At 32.3% G+C, this 22720-nt stretch overlaps 2 protein-coding genes across 2 annotated transcripts in view; both read right to left on the bottom strand.

Moving 5' to 3' along the window:
- The window catches only part of LOC130992424 (purine permease 3-like), a 28302-nt gene extending 20862 nt beyond the window's left edge, over positions 1-7440 (bottom strand). The window contains exon 1 of the mRNA XM_057917048.1: positions 6595-7440. Coding sequence (XP_057773031.1) covers positions 6595-7302 — 708 coding nt within the window. The 5' untranslated portion in view covers positions 7303-7440. The remainder of the gene's footprint in view (positions 1-6594) is intronic.
- A 1939-nt stretch (positions 7441-9379) lies between these two features.
- LOC130992425 (purine permease 3-like) lies at positions 9380-21800 on the bottom strand. Its single transcript, XM_057917049.1, has 2 exons — positions 20952-21800; positions 9380-9884 (listed from the first exon to the last, which is right to left on the bottom strand). Exons 1-2 carry the CDS (start codon positions 21657-21659, stop codon positions 9504-9506), a joined length of 1089 nt encoding a protein of 362 aa, XP_057773032.1. The 5' UTR covers positions 21660-21800; the 3' UTR covers positions 9380-9503.
- Between the last annotated feature and the right edge of the window lie 920 nt (positions 21801-22720).

A 22720-nucleotide genomic window follows, 5' to 3' on the forward strand; every position in this document is an offset into this window, starting at 1 on the left:
GGGCTAGCCCATCGGGCTAATCAGGTTAAAGGCGTAAAAATAAAATTATCATTTATATAAGATATTCAAGATTACATAAACAAAATTATATTAAAATGAGATTGTAAAATTTAACATGTATCAATGCACCAGAATCAATCTGGATTATTACTGAATAATTAGTGGATTTGTCATGCACGTCTCATTGACAGAAAACAAAAATGGTATCACTTTAAAATGAGATACTAATAATTAATTTCTAATTAATGAGATACTAATAATCAATTTCTACAAAAAATCCGTAATTAATTTTACTTTTTTTAATGAGATTGCACACACACACACACACACATATATTCTAACTAATTAATTTCACTTTTTTTTTAATAAGGCTACATATATATATTTAAGCAAATACCATAGATCTAAACACAGCAGAAGTTGTAATTGGATGCATCAGTCACAATTCCGTCAACCCACCGGGCCAGCCCATCGGGTTTTCGGGCTAGCCCTATCGGGTTCCGGGTTAGTCGGGTGCGGGCTAATCGGGCTGGAGGTTTTTTCGGGTTGCGATTTTTCAACCATAACCCTCTAATTTTGTCGGGTTATTCGGGTCAGCCCACGGATTTCGAGCTGCATTGACATCCCTATATGTCGTCATGTGCTTTAATTAATTATGAAGTGGTCCAGTTCGTAACATTAATTCTTCCCGTTTCAGATGGAGTTTCATTTCATTTAAATTTAATATACCAAACAATAAAATAAAATACTCCCTCCATCCACCAATTCGTCTTTTAGTGGAGGGACACAGATTTTAAGAAAGAATATATTATTTATTTGTTGAATGGAGAAAGGGGCACCATTTTTTAGAAAAAAAATGATTTATTTGTTAAGAAAATAGTTACTAAAAATGGGTAGCACACGAATTAGTTGACGGACCAAAATGAAAATTAAGTCACGAATTGGTGGATGAAGATGGTACTACATAAGTTCAATAAAATCATCAAATTACATATAAACCTTAAAAATAATTGAAATACTGAACTCGATAAAGTAGATTTAATTCTACCATTAAAGAAGGAGAACTTTATTCAGTTACTATTATTCGCAATCATCTATTTAATATATTAAAGGATTACATGTTGAAGAGCTCACAATCATTCTCTATCCTAGGTGGCACTCTAGAATGCTTATATTTCTAATTTTCTAAATCCTTCATATTTCATGCCTCTTAAATCCAAAAAATCCAAAAAAAATATAAACAAAATATAATCATAACCGTTACTTTTTATACATTTAATATCAATAACTATTTTCTTCAAATTTATCATAGAAAGTCAAATGTTTATATAATGCAATACTTTTTATACATTTAATATCAATAACTATTTTCTTCAAATTTATCATAGAAAGTCAAATCTTTATATAATGCAATGTAATTAATGGCTGGAATAAAAAGTAAACTACACCATATACTATTTTCAAAAATCTCTATTCTCCTTCATTCTCATTTTTTCATAAGTCATAGTATCTCTTATCCACATTAATTTTTAATCAAACTCCATCATGACTAAAGACTATATAAATACTTGTGTAATATCTCATCCTTTATATATTTGCACCATCAATTTAATTTGATCAATTAGTCAAAGTAGATTAAAATTTTGATTAAAAAAAACTATTTATTTGGCCAACTAATTAATTAATTAGTCAAATTGTCTTATTGTAAAGAAGATGTTTAGTTGGCCAATAAATAGTTATATTTAAAATAGATCAAATAATTAAGTTTTGTTATTTATTATACAATCAAATCAACCAACTACAATACGAATTAATTATTATTACTTTTTTTAGATCTAAATATGTTACTTTGTTTAACTAGATTAACCAATAACCGGATTGAAAAATTCAATTATTTGAAGTAGGTTCGAGTGAAATTTAGTTTGACTTAAATGTGAAAACTCTAAATGTTAGTTATCTAATTCAATTTTAAAAGAATGACAAGTTTACCACAGTACTAGCATTGAGAAACCTGAAAATTATAATCTATTTAATATATTAAAGGATTACATGTTGAAGAGCTCACAATCATTCTCTATCCTAGGTGGCACTCTAGAATGCTTATATTTCTAATTTTCTAAATCCTTCATATTTCATGCCTCTTAAATCCAAAAAATCCAAAAAAATTAAACAAAATATAATCATAACCGTTACTTTTTATACATTTAATATCAATAACTATTTTCTTCAAATTTATCATAGAAAGTCAAATGTTTATATAATGCAATACTTTTTATACATTTAATATCAATAACTATTTTCTTCAAATTTATCATAGAAAGTCAAATGTTTATATAATGCAATGTAATTAATGGTTAGAATAAAAAGTAAACTACACCATATACTATTTTCAAAAATCTCTATTCTCCTTCATTCTCATTTTTTCATAAGTCATAGTATCTCTTATCCACATTAATTTTTAATCAAACTCCATCATGACTAAAGACTATATAAATACTTGTGTAATATCTCATCCTTTATATATTTGCACCATCAATTTAATTTGATCAATTAGTCAAATTAGATTAAAATTTTGATTAAAAAAAACTATTTATTTGGCCAACTAATTAATTAATTAGTCAAATTGTCTTATTGTAAAGAAGATGTTTAGTTGGCCAATAAATAGTTATATTTAAAATAGATCAAATAATTAAGTTTTGTTATTTATTATACAATCACATCAACCAACTACAATACGAATTAATTATTATTACTTTTTTTAGATCTAAATATGTTACTTTGTTTAACTAGATTAACCAATAACCGGATTGAAAAATTCAATTATTTGAAGTAGGTTCGAGTGAAATTTAGTTTGACTTAAATGTGAAAACTCTAAATGTTAGTTATCTAATTCAATTTTAAAAGAATGACAAGTTTACCACAGTACTAGCATTGAGAAACCTGAAAATTCTAATTGTCTGTTAAATATAAGATGATTTTCTACATACTAATATTAATATATAAAATAAATTAAAATATAGTAATATTTTTCTTAATATATTTAAAACTAATTTATCTTAATATGCCTGCATAAGTTTTTTATTTATTCAACGTTGCAAAATTATCTTTTGTGTTAAATTAATGACAATATAAATTGACCAATTGATTTGTAAGCATTTCCGCTAGGTATATAATTTTTTATAGCTCTAGACGTGATGAGTCTCAAAATTAACTTTTGATCTTTCAAACTCTAGATGAGATAATCTTAAAAAGTCATAGGTGATCTATCAAACTTCATACGAGATGTACTTATAAGTCGATTTTGCTCCAAACAATGTGATGCTCATAAGTTAGAAGTGGTTCGCGAAACTCCAAACGAGATAATACTTATAACTAAATTTCGATCCTTTAAGCTTCAAATGAGATACTCAGCTACGGTCTTCAAACTCCAAATGAGTGATGCTTATAACTCAATTCCGATCTATCAAACTATAGACAAGATGATGGTTACAAGTCTGTTATAGTTTTTCAAGCTCCACACGAGATGATGCTCACATGTCAGGTTTTATCTTTCAAGTTGAAGATGAGATGATACTCATAAGCCAAATCTCATATAACAAGCTTCAGATAAGATAATAATTATAAGTTCGACGTACAAAAGTCAACTGTAATATTTCAAGTTACAGACAAGATAATGCTCAAAAGTTTTGTAAGGTTCGAATGAGACGATGTTCGTATATAAGATGGTTTTCCTATATCCGATTAACAATAAATAGATGTGTTAATCCTTCATCATATTCTATGTTAAATTTACCTAAATATTTTCTTATTTTTCTAAAATCTCCAACCTCAATTTTTATGTTATTTCATCACATAAAAATTTATATAAAAAGACAATCTGTTTTAATTCTCAACAAAAAATTAACATATAATTGACAAAAATTGTTAAGATTATTATAGTTTAACAGTACTAGCAATTTATTTTAGTTAAATAAAAATAAAATTTAAAAATAATTAATATAAAGACCATTTTATATGCTATAATGAAAACTAATGTACAAAGTTTTCCGTCGAAATTCGACGGGTTACACACTAGTCTATTGGAATATTTACCCTACAAAACTTGATACACACCAGTGACCATGCATACAAATACAATATTGATTGAGGTTTGAAAGACTTCAAAATCGTCTTTTCCGTATTTTTTTTTTGTCATGGCCGACATTTAATTTTTGTGGTTCAGAAATTTTCATTTTAAATACTACTCCCTCCGTCCCAATAAAAGTGGCCACATTTTCTTTTTGGGTGTCTCATTAAAAGTGGCTACTTTTTAAAAATGGCAAAAATTTACTTTAATTAAGTTAACAATTACTCATTAATTTTGTCAACAATTGTAGGCCACTTTCTAAAAATGTCAAAATTACTCACTAATTTGGTCAACAATTGTAGGTCACTTTCTAAAAATTACTCACTAATTTTGGTGGGTCACACTCAATTAAAACATAACAATCCCCTTCTTAATCTCCGTGCCCAAAAAAAAAGTGGCCACTTTTATTGGGACAGAGGGAGTACATAATTAGACATTGCTCATAAATCCTTTTGTATTGGTCTAATTATTATTATTATTATTATTATTATTATTATTATTATTATTATTATTATTATTATTATTATTATTATTATATCAATTCAATCTGATACTCCATTCGTTCACAAAAAATGTGTGGTGAATTGGAGATCACGAATTTTAATAAAAAAAATTGGAAGATGTGATTTTAGTGTTATAGGATAGTATTGGGCCCATCAAATTGTAAAAGTAAAGGATGAGTATTTTATAAATATTGAGTGAAAATGAGATTTAAAGTATAAAGGAAGTTTCTAAAAAAGAAAAACACACAATTTTTATGTACGAACAAAAATAATAATAAACACACAATCTTTGTGAACGGGTGGAGTATACCGTTAGACATTGCTAATAAATCCGACATATTAATCCTTTTAAGTACTACTTATTCATTAAATAGATTTTCATTTTCGATTTACTTTAACTGTTCGTTTGGTTCAAGTAGAGAAATGGAAAGGGAATGGAATCAAATAAAGGAGTGGAATGGTAACAATAACCATTACTTTTATTGAGTGCTTGGTTTAGCAATGGAAATGAGTCATTAGTAAGGGATTCCCTTTTTTTTATTTCCCCTCTATTTTGATGGGTATATAACAAATTGGGTGATTGTGTTATCCTCAAGTAAGGGTAATGGTTAACTCATTACACAAACCAAACAACAAGTAATGGATTCAATGAATTGAATCTCTTTCCAACCTCTAAAAACACCCAATCAAACATGGGCTAAGTACATATACCACATGTCATATATATGTATACATAGGAATTACTATAAATATATGTATATATAGGAATTACTATAAATATACATAGGAATTACTATAAATATATGTATATATAGGAATTACTATAAATGAAAATTTTGAAATCCGCACCAAATATCTAACCCTCATAATAGGTAGAAATACCACTAAACTCTAAACTTACATTAGCTATTACGTCCTCCGTCTTCAATATATATATTTGCCACATCTTGGATGACACGGATTTTAATAAAATGTGTGACAAATTTTTTGTGGACGGACCAAAAAGTAAATTGTGGCAAATTTATTGTGGATAGAGAGATTATTTAGGAGTGCACATAATACTCGAAAATCGAATATTTGTTCTTAATTAAATCAAAATTTAAAATTTAATTTAATTTTTTGGATTTTCGGATCGAATAGGATTGAATTTTAGACAAATTTTGAATTTTTGGATCCTATTGATATATTTAATATCTGAAAAAATCTAAATTATACTTATAATATATAATATTATATATAATATTTATAATTTATAATTGGTATTTGTCTTTATCGATTATAAAATATAATGAATGATTTGTTACTTAGAATTTTAATTTGTTCAAAATGGTCTAATTGGTTCGGTAATTTTTTGAATTTTTTTGATTTTTTTTTTTTGGAATTTAATCTAAAATTTTTTAGATTTTCAGATCGGATTCAATTAGGCAAAAATCGAATCGGAAATCCGAATACCACCTAATCTTATATATCTACATAAATATATAGTCGAAGGATGGATACTAATGCATTTTCATTTTTGTGCAAAATTATGTCACAGATAGTACCAACTCTAAACACTTACCAATACTTCAAAAGAATCAAAACCCAATTCGAGGATAAGGTCTCCCACATCGGAACAACAAAGGTTGTGGTTTTTATTCGGCGTTGCAGACTATTTAAATCGCTCCGCGGCCGCCTCAGTAAAGGTTTAATCCTTGTATGCACATCGTATCTTGTTTGTATTCGGCGTGTGCGTTTGTTTTCCTATTGTGTGTGTTATTTTTATTTTTTCTATATCATGTATTTATGGTTAGTGAGTCTACGTGGGTCACGTGTAATGTAAATATATGAAAATTTTCAGTACATGTTACTATGTTGGTAAAGATATTTTATGGATGGATAGAAAAAATAGAAAATGTGAGGTGGAAAAAGAAAGTATCTAAGAAATTCGCATTTGCCGTTTCGGGAAAAAAGAGGTGTGCGTACCTGGAAATCTTTGTTGACGATCATCCCGACGGTGCAAAAGGCGGTGGCGAAGAAGCACATGACCAACTGAATCTCCATGACGAGGGTGTAGGTGAGCGGCTGGTTGGCCCGCTTGTAGGTGAGCTCTATGAGCGGCAGGATGAGGCCGTAGAGCCCCGCCGCCAGCAGCGTCAGGAAAAACCCCATCAAATACTCCCTATTCGACTCCCCCTCGGGGCGGTCGCCGCTCGTGTGGAGCCCCAGCACCACCGCCCCCAGCGTCAGCAGCACCACCGAGTTCACAGTGTACGCCGTGAACCGCTGCCGCACCAGCACGAACGCGAACGCCGCCGTGAACGCCAGCTGCGTCGCGATGATCAGCGACGACGTCGACACTGGCAGCCTCGCCACGCCGTACGCGTACATGTAGTCGTCCAGGCCCGTCATCGTCCCAATCACCGCCGCCGCCGCGAACACGCGCGGCCGCATGAAGAAGAGCCGCGTATCCGTGCCGCGGCGGCGCGTGTAGGCCACGAGGAGCGGGATGAGGGTGACGGGCCAGCCGCCGGTCTCGAGCCAGCTGGAGAACCAGATCCGCTTCCCGCCGCGGACGAAGTAGAGGCGCATGATGAGGGGCCCGCCGCAGTTGCCGACGGCGAGTATGAGGCAGTTGATTATCAGATAAACCTTTTTCATGGCGGCGGCGCTGCTGCTTTGGTTCTCTTCCATTTTATAAATACTGCAGTTTGTTTACTTTCTTTTCTGTTAATAATTCTCCCTTGTTATAGGGGAAATATATTTTCCTGTTGAATGATTACCTCAATCTCGGGGATCTGGAGACTCGGACAACTGTAGTATATATATATATAGTATTAATTAGAACAGTGGACTGGCCTATATGTGTGTATATATATATATATTTTAATTCCATCGTAGAAATTATTATACAATTACTCAATTACATAACACAAATACTCTTGTACAATTAGTTGCACATCGGTGAAATTGATTTCTAGAATAACACTATTTCATACGAGAAATGACACTTAAATATTTTCGAATAATACTATTTCAACATACAAATGACATTTGAAGTTGTATGTTAAAATAGTGTCATTCAGAAATCAGTTACACGATGCAACCGATTGCAGAGGACTGTGCCTCATTACATAAAAATAAAACATAAATCACAATCAAGCTATTACATAATATGAATTAAATATTAAATATATAAATTTATATGAGTGCCGAGTCGGTTTCGGATTCGGCGGGTTCGACCGGGTTTAGACCCGGACCGACCCGGTCAAAATTTGGTTCTTCAAATTAGACCCAACCCGGATCGAACACCTATAATGGGTCGGTTCGGTCCGGACCGAACCCGTCGGTCCGAGCAGGTTCGGCGGGTCCGGGTTGGGTTTGCACACCTCTAGGACTATGAATTCATCTAACAAGGTGATGAATCAACTGTAGTTTTTGATGATGTAAGGGCTGAAAATAGTTCATATTGAAGAGGGGTAAAATAAAAATACTTTTTTAAAATATAAAATAGAATCTTCTTCAGCCTTTAGATCATCAAGATCTGTGGTTGATTTATCACCTTATTGGATGAATTCCTAGTTTTGAGTTCGAATCTCATAAGTAGCAAAAATTTAATTTTTGCAATTCATATACACAGTGAATTCATACATGTTCTACACATAATTCATATATTTACATACGAATTTTCTGAGATTAAATCTCAATCGTTAAATTATGGATAGATTAATGGTATAGATCCATTTCTATTTTATACTCTAACAATTGTTTTTACCTTAGCCCTCTCCCTCCCCTATATATATATATATATATATATATATATATATATATATATATATATATAATCGAATTGCAAGGGATTCTCTCATCATTAAAAAAGAAAAAGAAGAAATACCATTGATGCACTTTAAAATTATTGTCTCTCCTTAATAGCAGTGGCGGATCCAGGAATTAATTTGGGAGGGGGCTGAACTTACACGGGGCCCCCGAGAATTTTTTTTTGGACATTCTGTATATTTAAGGCAATATTTTATTAAAAGACAAGCATAATAGTAATAATAAAGAACAACATTTTCATAGATTATATAATTTATATATATAACAAATTAGTTTCAATACATTACAAATTTTTTTGGGACATTCTGTATTTTTAAAGCATTTTTTATTAAAAGACGAGTATAGTAGTAATTATAAAGAACAACATTTTCATATACTATATAGTTTTAATATATTAAAAATTAATTTCAATACATTACAAACTTTTTTTTGTCCTTTTGTACATTTTAGGCATTTTTTTATTAATAGACAAGCATAATAACAATAATAACGAACAATATTTTCATAAATTATATATTTTCAATAAATTACAAGCTAGAATCAATAATAATAAAAGACAAGCATAGTAATAAAAGCAAACAATTTTTTTTTGGGCATTCCATCCATTTTAGGCATTTTCTATTAAAAGACAAGCATAATAGTGATAATAATGTATGATATTTTTATAAATTATATAGTTTTAAATAACACAATTATCCTTAAATTAATTATAAATGGAAGAATATAACAAGCTAATCAACTTTTGTAAAACAAATTTCTTTTATAATATAAACATATATCTCTATATATATATACATTAAAAAAAATTCAAAATTTAGGAGGGCCCCCCGGCTACGCCCCTGCTTAATAGTATCATTAATTTATACATTCCAACACATTCGAACAATTATGTAAACAGATAGTATAACATTTCCCACAGCCCCATTCCCCTAGCTAAATAATAATAATAGTATCATTAATTTTAGACAATATTAATTATTATGACCAATACATATTCATTGATGATATATAGTAAAACGTGAATAATATGATGTAAAATGATGAAGAAAAGGAAGTGGTCAAGGTATGTGAGTTTGATCCACCAATTGTGTTTCTGCAGTCTGGCCATTATTATCAAGATTTATATGGTTGTTTTTGTTCTTCATCTTCTTTTTGTTGTGTTTGATATCACCATAGAAATAGGAGACAAAACCCCAAAGAGAGAGAAAGAGAGAGATGCCCTTTTCGGCTTGGAATCTCTCGTGATAGAAAATAACAGCCAATACTTCAGTTGCAGGAAGCAGAACTGTGATGACGATGCCTGATAACAGTGATGAAGAGTAGTATATGACTCCGATTGCACCCAAGAAAAAGCATTGCCAAATTATGGCGCTGCAAACGGCAACAACGTAGTATCTTGTCTCTCCCAGTTCGAATGCTTTGGCTTCTCTTGAGATTGCCTAAAAAAATACATTCATCAGCTGCTACCCCGTTAAAACTATAATTATATAAATAAAACTATAAAAATATTGATTTTTTTTAATACTCTTACATAAAAAATCATGTAAATTTACATTATACTCCCTCCGTCCACAAAAGAACTTCCTATCTTTCTTTTTTAGAACGTCCACAAAAGAACTTCCTACTTATTTTTGGACTATACCTCACCACTTATAATCCTTTTACTTTTCACTTTTCACAAGTCTCAATATTAATTATAACACATTTTCACCACTCCCAATACACTCAATTACCTTTTAGAACATCCACTATGGTGCTACTCCATAGTGGTGTCACATGTGTGACACCTCTACAACTACCTCCTTTTTCAACTACCTCATATTTTCTCCACTGTGCCACTACCTCATTTTTTACTATTCATGAACCTCACTATCATTATTACTATTCATGGACCTATATATATATATATATATAACTTGTGTATTTTAATTTTTATATTATATTTTTTACTTCAATAAAATTAATATAATTATACGAATAAATTAATTTTTTAATAATAAAATATAATTTAAAAATTATAGTTATGCTAAAAAAATGAAAAGGAAAATAAATCAGAACCTAAGATTGTAAAATAAAAGTAACAAAAAAAGAGAAAAAAAATTAAAATAATTAACGGGAAAAAGAACAGAAACTCAGAAAAATAAATAAACAGACGACAACTCAAAAGCAAAATAGAACAGGGTTTAGAATTTTAAAACAAAGGTAAAAAAAAGAAAATAAAAACTAACAAAAAAAACTAAAACTTGAAACAAAATAAATAAAAGCAACTTGAATACCTGCACAAAAAGAAAGAAGCAAAAAAAGAAAGAAAATTAAAACAATAACATACGAAAATTATAGTAAAAAATTAGCGTGTGACCCATCTCTGAGACACGGAACCGGATAGCAACATTGCTACCTCAATTTTTTGCTGCCCCATTTTTAAGACCTCCACTATGGTACTATCCTCTAACTACCTCATTACTACCTAGTGTAGTATAAGCCCTTATCCACTCTCTATAGACTCAATAATATTTTTTCTTAAAACTCGTGTCACCCCTTCCTAAGAAGTTCTTTCATGGACGGAGGGAGTATATATTATTATTACAAAGAATTCATAATTTCATGTAAACTGCATTTATCTAATTATTTTGGGAATTTCGAAATTAAGGGTAAATCTATTCATAGCCCTCAATTTACTCCCCTGTAGCCCCTATTCAAATAACTGAAAAATAATAATTATAAATATACTATTGTATCCTATAACTCCCCAAATATCCTCATTCCCTTTCTAGCCCATTTTATTATCACCACAATAGTCCATTTCCCCTTCCTCAGCCTGCCTGCAACTCCAAATTTCAAGCTTCTATAACACACCTTCAAGACTCTCTTCGCCTTTATTTCTTTGGTGAATCAAACACGACCTCTCTGCTAGGCACCATTGGCGACGACTGATGCTACACAACAATCTAGAACAACAGCAGAAGCCCACTCAACTCAAATAACTTCACACGTCGACAACCACAAACGCAACTATATAAAAAATTCAAACTTGCTCGGAAAAAGGAAACTAAAATTGAAAGTATATGATGTAAATATTTATTGTTGTTGCTCTCCACCGATCGAAAAAAATATTGAATGAATTGCTCAAAAAATAGTAGAATTCCAAGCAACGGAATTGTAATGTGTGTATATGCATATAGAAGCTATTTACATTCAATCAGAAACCTTGATGCAATTAAATGGAAAAACTTCGAATAGAATATAAAATGGGATATGAATAGAATTATCTAGGAATTTAGTTTGAGGGCTATGGGCATAAGATAAAATAGTACATTTATAATTATTTATTATTATTATTTTAAATAAGGATTATAGAGAGTAAAATTGGGGCTATTAATAGAATCACCCATTTCGAAATCATGGTTCACTGTAGGGATGGCAACGGGCCGGATCTGGACCGGGTCTGGCCAATACCAGATCCAGATCCGTTTGCATATACCAGATCCAGATCCGGATCTAGATCCGCGGATCTGAAAATTTTGGATCCAGATCCAGATCCGTCAGATCCACGGATCCGCGGGTCCAGATCCATGGATCTAGTGTTTTCAAATTAAATTCAAAAATAAATTTACAAAATCAACAACATTTAATATCTATCATGAAAAATATTGTACAAAATCAACAATATTTAATATCCATCATGAAAATCAAGTCATCAAAATATCAAAATAAACAAATCTCAATGCATGAGTCTACGAGAAGTCGAGAACAAGTCTTCCCCAATCCAAATTAATTCTATTTTTTTTATTTTTCAATATATCTAATATTATTAATAAAATAAATATAAAAAATAAATAATATATTTTTAATTAAATCGGATCCACGGGTCGGATCTGGGTCGGATCCGGATCTCAAATGTCAAGATCCAGATCCAGATCCGTTTTAGAAAATGAGATCCAGATCCGCGGATCCAAAAAATTGAGATCCAGATCCGTCAAATCGGATCTGGATCCACGGATCTGGACCGGGTCCAGATCCACTGCCATCCCTAGTTCACTGTCACAGCTAGTCGGTGTCGGTAAACTTTTTTGGGCTTGTATCGGATTTGTTTCATATTGATGTCGTCTGGAAGCCATTAATTAATTCTGTCATTCGGCCCGCCCCTCATAATGATAATATGTTATGTAATAGGATTTGACTCTTTTCTTAACGATGTTATGAAGATTAATAAAAAAGATATTTTATTTTTCTTGCAATTCTATATTTATATTATTTAGAAATTTCTCAATATAAAAGTCTCGAATTAAATATAGAAATTTTTCATACCAACTTAATTATCATATTTATAATTATATTTTTATATTCTATGTTTATATAAAATTGATACCAACTCAATGATCATATTTATAATTATAATAAAAAATAATTTAACTAAATATATTTGAGTTGAATATTGAAAAATAAAGAAAAATTCACAATAATAAAAATTGATATTTTGAAAAGGCAAAAAAAAAAAGATAGTATAAATTAAAAAAAATTAAATGAAAATAAAAATAAAAATAAAAATAAAAATAGAAAAGATGAAAAATAGATTTATTCAAAAAAATATGAGAGAGGAGAGAGAATGTTTTAAAATTTTAATCTTCAAATAAATAAAAAATTTACATTTTAAATCAATTATTTATATAAAATATATCAAATTAAAACTATAATCATGATCTTTAATTTGATATGCCTATTAAATATTTTATACTTAGTCAAGGGAAAATTCATGACGAAGTATCAGTTAACAAGTAAGAAGAAAGGATGTTGATGATCTACACAACTAAAGAATTCACTCAACTAAACAAAGTGTACAAAGATAAGCAAGGAAGTCACCCAGCTGAATGTAAGATAATTGATATAGCTACCCTAGAGTAACCATCTTCAAAGATGCTGAAGGTGCTTTGCTGAACCGTAAAAGTCTGACACCAAATCCACAAACAATCCAAAGGTTCAGAAATTGTGTACGATGTTGCAGATATGTGATCTCACCTACTACCAACTAGGGGTAAGTAAAATTGAACCAGAATCGCCAAACCGGACCGAACCGATCGGTTCGGAACGGTCCAACAGACGATTCGGTCTGGGGCGGTTCAAAATTTAGGAACCGAAACTCTGTTGGTTCAGTTACGGTTCCGGGCTACCCAAACTCGTCAAAACAGAACCGACCCGCTATAATTAATAAATACTCCCTCCGTCCCAGCTTTTAGTATCCAACTTTCCTTTTTTGGCCGTCCACATTTTAGTATCCATTTCTATTTTTGGTAAAAATAAGTGGGGCCCCTACTCCACTTTAATTATTTTAACTCTCACATAAAATGTGGGACTCTTGTTCCACTCACAACACATCAATCACTTTATTAAAACTCGTGCCGTTCTCAACTGGATACCAAAAGCCGGGACGGAGGGAGTATATTTTTGTTAATGCTATTAATAATTTAAGGGTTAATTGTCCATAAAATACTAAACTTTCATCCAATTCTGGTTTAGCACACAAACTTTAAACTGTGGCGTGATAATTACTAAACTTTTGATTTTATCTGATTTTGCTACTAATCCAAATTTCGGCCAAATTCTAGTTTAAGGAAGTGAGCCTTTTAAATTTTTACTCTTTATTCTTGTGTGACAATAAGTTGGCAAAATAATATTTTTTATTTAATTTTTTATTAATAAAAAATAACACAAAGAAAATAACGCACATTATCAATAACTAAATATATCAAATCAAATAATAATAATTTTTTAGTTGAGTTAATTAATTGAATAAATTCAATAATGGTAAGGAAATTCCAAGAAAGTAAATTTAGGTCGTTAAAATAAGAAGCATTGGATGAAATTGTGTTTAAGGGATGAATCCCCTTATGTTCGGCGCCCAAAAAGTCAAACGAGTTGATTAATTTGATTTGTAGTGCATGTTATTTGCATGAAAAAATTCGAAGAAAGCAAATTTGAGTTATTTTTTTTGTGTTCTTTTTTTAATTTTTTAATTTGATTTGATATATTAATTTATTGATAATTAAAATATTTTTTGGCTGATACACTTACATTCGAAGAATCCCCTTACTATGATTGAATTTATTCGAATAATTAATTTAATTAAAAAAAATATTATTATTTGAGTTGATATATTAAGTCACTGACAATTTGAGTTATTTGCTTTCTGTTCTTTTTTTATTGATAAAAATTTAAATAAAAAATATTATTTTGCCAACTAATATTGCCATGCAAGAATAAATACACCACGTCAAATATTGACAGGCCATATTAGCCTGAAATTTGGCCGGAATTTGAATTAGTAGCAAAATCAGATAAAATCAAAAGTTTAGTAATTATCATGCCACAATTCAAAGTTTGTATGTAAAATCAGAATTGGATGAAAGTTCAGTATTTTATGGGCAATTAACCTATAATTTAACTATGATGCCCGAGACAGAAGTAAAGAGTGATCGTCGGTGCACAAGGCATGGACAAAGAACGGCTCCTATAAGTGCTTCGAAACGGAGAAGAACATGAACGAACGAAAACACAAGAAAGAGAGAGATTTCAAGAATATGTAGGTGTGAGATTGCATATTTGAGTAAGCTTAAATGATTAGATTGGTGCTACTCATACTAATAAGATACATCTTCTTTTCTGGTGACCACATGGAAGAAACTTTAAGGTTAAGCGTGCTTGGCTTGGAGCAATTCCAGGATGGGTGACCCCTTGGGAAGTTTCTCGGGGAGCTTGCGAGTGAGAATAAAACACGCTAGAAAAGACTCGTGTTTGTCTGTGGGTATAGCTGTCAAGTCTGAAGCCGGACTGTTATAGTTGGTATCAGAGCCGTACCTCTCGTAGTATGGTGTGGTTCGAGGACGAACCAAGCGAAAGCTGGTGGGCATGTGGCGCCCGGGGCAGAAGTACGGAGTGATCGCACGGTGCACAAGGCACGTACAAAGACCGGTTCCTATATGCGCTTCGAAGCAAATGGGTACATGAACGAACCGAAACACACCAGAAAGAGAGGGATTTTGAGAACATGTAGGTATGAGACTGAATATTCAAGGAGATCTTAAATGATTTGATTGGTGCTACTCATACTAACAAGATGCATCTTTTTTTCTGGTGACCACATTGAAGAAACTCCAAGGTTAAGCGTGCTCGACTTGGAGCAAATGCAGGATAGGTGACCCCCTTGGAAAGTTTCTTGGGGAGCGTATGAGTGAGGACAAAACACGCTAGAAAATACTCGTGTTGGTCTGTGGGGATAGCCATCAAGTCTGGAGTCGGGCTGTTACATTAACTATTTTTCTTTTGCAAATCAGCCAAACCTAGTTTTTAATCTACAATTCAAACAGCTGACAGCCACGCCGCACTCAATTCTCAAGCTCTAACCTCTCCCCTTTCTTTCTTTTTTCCTGTTCGACGATGCCTTTCTCGCGGCTCTTCTCCGGCCACGACTCGCACTACCCAACAACCCATTTCTCGTTCTGTAGTTTGAACCCCCGTCCACTCAACCACTGCGTCGCCTTCCACTCAGCCACTGTGTTTGCGACATGAATTTTTTTAGTGAATTTGACAAAATAAGGCTGTGTATGGATTCACGCTGCAGTTTCGAATTCCCCGCTGGGTGAGTTGGAGGTGGGGGTGAGGATCTGGCGACTGAAGAGGCTGTGATGATGTTTCTCTTTTGTTTTCCAAGCTAATGAATTGGGCAAAGAGAGTTTTGAGCCTCATATACATTAGTTTTACATATTTGCCTCTTTCCCTCCAGATCTGAGCATCTTGTACGATTTTAGAGGTGATTTCTTGTGATTTTCAAGTAAATTTTTTAGTTTTCACAAAATCTGTCTCGTATGTTCAGTTTGGACCGAACCGGATCGAAATCGAGGATCGATTTCGGTCAGTTCCGTTTCAATCTCATTCCTAAATTCGGTCCAGGTCGGTCCAATAGATTTTATTTCTTTGATTCTTGATTAGATCGGTTCGGTTCGAACCAAATGCACACCCCTACTACCAACGAGAAATTTTTCGGTGGAGATACAAAGAATGACATTTTGAGACGAGCTCTCCAATGGCTCTTTATTGACAGCCTCTTATATATATCATGTGGTATAAACACAATCATTATTAAAACTCTACGCAATCAAAATCTACAAGATTCTAAATCTCTCAAGCTTAAGAACATATTTTAGCAAACTTTCAAAGAATGAAATACTTCAACACACACAAGATTTCTAAAGCTATCAAGCTTTTCCCTGAAAAGATCTCATTTACATATCCTTAAAGATTAGGTGATTGTTTCTTGTATATCATAGTCTAGTTTTCCAAGCAATCATTTACATATCCTTAAAGATTAGGTGATTGTTTCTTGTATATCATAGTCTAGTTTTCCAAGCAAATTGATCTAGTTGGTAATGTTCCTATTGTAACAATTTACTCAACCTAGTTAGAAAGACGTTTTCGAAACACATTTCTTAAATATTGGATAGTGTTAGAAGGTACATTGCAAGTAAGCTGCGAAGTATTTGTAGTCTAAAAGTCGAGAGAATTTAAGGACATAATCAATGAACCCGTTAATCGATCTAAGGTTACGCGATTGATCGATTGGCTTGCAATACAAGGAATTCTATTGAAATTGGATTCTCTTATTCAAGCAGGATCGTGGATATAGGAGTAGTTGTACTGATTCACGTTAAATCGTTTATGTGTTGTACTTTTCAGTTTGATTAACTATTTATTTATCTATCATATATTCACCATATTTACAATGCATATTTCTCTTCTCTTCTCTAAGTAAACCTGACTAATGTGTAAAGCTGATTATTTCTTTCGAAAGGATTTTCAATTTTTATGTGAGTAAACAAACTATTGAATTCCGCAACTACAACAAGATACTAGTTCAACTTATAAACTTTTCAACTATTAGTAAAATTGCTAATTGATTCCAAACTCCGATAGTGTTTAACCATTTTCAGACAATAACGTTATTTGGATTCAGACAACTCACAACTAGTGTGATGATCTTGTGTTACATGAGAAGTTAGTTTATCTACTAACTTATATGTTGTGTCTCAAACTTCAAGTACAAAAAGTTGTTAACTAGTGCATCACCCACATACACCATAATATACTCACTTGGGACCAATAAAAACGACATTGTTTCCTTTTAAGTGAGAGGACGTCGTTTTATTTGGTCGTTCAGTGTTTCCAGCGTATCAATCTCGATGGTCACGTCAAATTAAAATTAGGGCAAACCAATGATCAGACCCAAATTAGAAAATAAAAAGTAAAAATAAAAAGTTATGTATCCTGAGGGGGGGAAAAAAGCTCAAGTGCAATTAACCATTTTACTTGGTCGTCTAGTGTGTCCAACATGTCATTTCTGATGGCCACGTCAGGCTAAAATTAGGAAAAACCAACGACCGGACCAAAATCATAAAAAAAAATGAAAGGTTAAGTATCCTAAGCAAAAAAAAAATTAGGTGTTGTTCTCGAAATTCTGGAAACGTTTTGAAATTGTAACTTCTTTCAAAGTTCGTGTATTTTTTGGTCATAACCCTTTTGAATTTACGTACAGTCAATACTAATAACGATGAGATGAAAAATGACATCTAAAAAATACTTACTTTTAAGAAAAATGTATGCTCGATACACAGAGATTGAACATGTCGAGCATTAATTTATTTATCGCAAATGCATTAATAATGCTCGACATACTCAATCAAAATTTAAATAAGGCTAAATATATCATTTCAAGCTCAAGATGAGTAGCTTTCATTCATACTCACTTTGTACACGATATCGTTCTATTTTTGTCATTTTGGTCCGTTCATAATATCATTTTCAATTCTATTCATAGAAGTAGGGTCTACATAACACTTTATTTTCTTCCACACATTTATAGTGGGATCCAAACTTCACTCACACCAATACCCACTATCATCAATTACTATTCACTATTTTCTTAAAACATGTATCATCCATAACATGAAAATGATATCTTGAACGGAGAAATAATAGATACTCTCTCCATCCCATGAAGCATGACCTAGTTCTTTTCGGCACGAGAATTAAGAAATTGGTAATTTGTGTGTTAAGTGTGCTAGGTGAAAAAATGAATAAAGGGTAAATTTTTTGCCATTTTCAGAAACAGGTCAAGCTTTACGGGATAAACCAAAAAGGAAATTGTGTCATGCTTCGTGGGATAGAGAGAGTATTTTTTATTTTTTAAAAGCTACCATTAACTAATAATAATAATAATTGTAGGATTCTGATACCTAACAAGCAATCTCTTACACTTTACTGGCACGAACTTGGATGCGCAATAGCTTAAAGTTAAGTTAGCATCATCTTGAATGACCAAATTATCTTTAATTAACGTGGCTAACTAGGTTGAGTAAACTAATCATATGATTTTATTGAAGTATGCACGTGGTTGGTGATCTTCATATATGTCGTCATGTGCTTTAATTAATTATGAAGTGGTCCAGTTCGTAACATTCTTCCCGTTTCATATGGAGTTTCATTTCATTTAAATTTAATATACCAAACAATAAAATAAAATACTCCCTTCATCCACCAATTCGTCTTTTAGGAAAGGGACACAGATTTTAAGAAAGAATATTATTTATTTGCTGAATGGAGAAGGGGGGCACCATTTAAAAAAAATAATTTATTTATTAAGAAAATAGTTATTAAAAATGGGTAGGACACGAATTAGTGGACGGACCAAAATGAAAATTAAGTCTCGAATTGGTGGATGAAGATAGTACTACATAAGTTCAATAAAATCATCAAATTACATATAAACCTTAAAAATAATTGAAATACTGAACTCGATAAAGTAGATTTAATTCTACCAACTTTATTCAGTTACTATTATTCGCAATCATCTATTGGAATATTTACCCTACAAAACTTGATACACACCAGTGACCACGCATACAAATACAATATTGATTGAGGTTTGAAAGACTTCAAAATCGTCTTTTCCGTATTTTTTTTTATCATGGCCGACATTTAATTTTTGTGGTTCAGAAATTTTCATTTTAATTAAATACTACATAATTAGACATTGCTCATAAATCCTTTTGTATTGGTCTAATTATTATTATTATTATTATTATTATTATTATTATTATTATTATTATTATTATTATTATTATTATTATTATTATTATATCAATCCAATCTGATATTAAATACTCCCTTCGTTCACAAAGAATGTGTGGTAAAGTGGAGATCACGAATTTTAATAAAAAAAATTAAAAGATGTGATTTTAGTGTTATAGGATAGTATTGGGTCCACCAAATTGTAAAAGTAAAGGGTGAGTATTTTATAAATATTGAGTGAAAATGAGATTTAAAGTATAAAGGAAGTTCTAAAAAAGAAAAACACACCATTTTTATGAACGAACAAAAATAATAATAAACACATAATCTTTGTGAACAGATGGAGCATACATATAGACATTGCTAATAAATTCGACATATTAATCCTTTTAAGTCTACTTATTCATTAAATAGATTTTCATTTTCGATTTACTTTAACTGCTCGTTTGGTTCAAGTAGAGAAATGAAAAGATAATGAAATCAAATAAAGGAGTGGAATGGTAACAATAACCATTACTTTTATTGAGTGTTTGGTTTAACAATGGAAATGAGTCATTAGCAAGGGATTCCCTTTTTTTATTTCCCCTCTATTTTGATGGGTAACAAATTGGGTGATTGTGTTACCCTCAAGTAAGGGTAATGGTTAACTCATTACACAAACAGAACAACAAGTAATTAATTCAATTAATTGAATCTCTTTCCAACCTCTAAAAACACTCAATCAAACATAGGCTAAGTACATATACCACATGTCATATATACATATATAGGAATTACTATAAATATATGTATATATAGAAATTACTATAAATGAAAATTTTGAAATCCGTACCCAAATATCTAACCCTCATAATAGGTAGAAATACCACTAAACTCTAAACTTACATTAGCTATTAGGTCCTCCGTCCTCAATATATTTGCCACATTTTGGATGATACGGATTTTAATAAAATGTGTGACAATTTTTTTGTGGACGGACCAAAAAGTAAATTGTGGCAAATTTATCGTGGACTGAGGGATTATTTAGGTGTGCACATAATACTCGAAAATCGAATATTTGTTCTTAATTAAATCAAAATTTAAAATTTGTCATGTGCTTCTATTCACATCGTATCTTGTTTGTATTCGGCGTGTGCGTTTGTTTTCCTATTGTGTGTGTTATTTTTATTTTTTCTATATCATGTATTTATGGTTAGTGAGTTTACGTGGGTCACGTGTAATGTAAATATATGAAAATTTTCAGTACATGTTACTATGTTGGTACTATTCAAAATAAGAATAGAAAGATATTTTATGGATGGATAAAAAAAATAGAAAATGTCAGGTGGAAAAAGGAAGTATCTAAGAAATTCGCATTTGCCGTTTCGGGAAAAAAGAGGCGTGCGTACCTGGAAATCTTTGTTGACGATCATCCCGACGGTGCAAAAGGCGGTGGCGAAGAAGCACATGACCAACTGAATCTCCATGACGAGGGTGTAGGTGAGCGGCTGGTTGGCCCGCTTGTACGTGAGCTCTATGAGCGGCAGGATGAGGCCGTAGAGCCCCGCCGCCAGCAGCGTCAGGAAAAACCCCATCAAATACTCCCTATTCGACTCCCCCTCGGGGCGGTCGCCGCTCGTGTGGAGCCCCAGCACCACCGCCCCCAGCGTCAGCAGCACCACCGAGTTCACAGTGTACGCCGTGAACCGCTGCCGCACCAGCACGAACGCGAACGCCGCCGTGAACGCCAGCTGCGTCGCGATGAGCAGCGACGACGTCGACACCGGCAGCCTCGCCACGCCGTACGCGAACATGTAGTCGTCCAGGCCCGTCATCGTCCCGATCACCGCCGCCGCCGCGAACACGCGCGGCCGCATGAAGAAGAGCCGCGTATCCGTGCCGCGGCGGCGCGTGTAGGCCACGAGGAGCGGGATGAGGGTGACGGGCCAGCCGCCGGTCTCGAGCCAGCTGGAGAACCAGATCCGCTTGCCGCCGCGGACGAAGTAGAGGCGCATGATGAGGGGCCCGCCGCAGTTGCCGACGGCGAGTATGAGGCAGTTGATTATCAGATAAACCTTTTTCATGGCGGCGGCGCTGCTGCTTTGGTTCTCTTCCATTTTATAAATACTGCAGTTTGTTTACTTTCTTTTCCGTTAATAATTCTCCCTTTTTATAGGGGAAATATATTTTCCTGTTGAATGATTACCTCAATCTCGGGGATCTGGAGACTCGGACAATTGTAGTATAGAGGTTTTCTATACTACCCAACTCCTCCAAAATACATTTCAAAACTACCCACTTTTTTGAGCTAATTTAGTCCATGACCATTTCATTTGTTTATTATTATTTGAGTTGCTACCTTTGTTGTGTACTGTCAGACAAGTACACCAATTATTGGTTATTGGTACTTTGAGTGATATTGTTTTCCGTGTTTTGTCCACTGATTGGAAAATGTTGTGACATGTATCTTTGCGCATTTAATTATTTCTTTCCGGAATTTAGTGCGCATAGTCCATATTTGCGCATTTAATTATTTCTTTCCGGAATTTAGTGCGCATAGTCCATATTTGCGCATTTAATTATTTGGTATATGGTATACCAAATACAATAAATCTATGCAGCCACAATGTGGCTACCCACACACTAATATAATAAGAATAATATTGATTTATTTAATTTATTTTTTTAAATAAAAATAGGATTTAGTTATTTTATTATATTCTCTACATTGTACTTATTTTTTTAATTTTTTTTTGCATTTTTTATTTTTTATTTATTTTTAATAAAAATAAAAAAGTTACCAAAAAATTGCAAAAAAATAACTATAATGTAGAGAATATGATAAAATAACTAAATCTTATTTTTATTTTAAAAAATAAATTAAATAAATTAAATTATTTTCTACTTAAGTAAATTGTGGGTAGCCACAATGTGGCTGTTTAGCATCTACCAAATATATATCTATGCGCATGAATTTGGTATATATGCGCAGGAAATTTAGTGCGCATTTAGTGCGCATTTAATTAGATAGTCTCCATTTCATTCATTATGCGCATTTAATTAGAGATCTATGCGCAGGAAATTAATTGTGGGATCCACTTTAATCTACACTTTTTCTTAAATTGAGAACACCTTAATTAATTATAAGTAAGTGATGACTATATATTAGTATTAAAAT

This window comes from Salvia miltiorrhiza, chromosome 7, assembly GCF_028751815.1.
Source record: "Salvia miltiorrhiza cultivar Shanhuang (shh) chromosome 7, IMPLAD_Smil_shh, whole genome shotgun sequence".
Taxonomy (NCBI): domain Eukaryota; kingdom Viridiplantae; phylum Streptophyta; class Magnoliopsida; order Lamiales; family Lamiaceae; genus Salvia; species Salvia miltiorrhiza.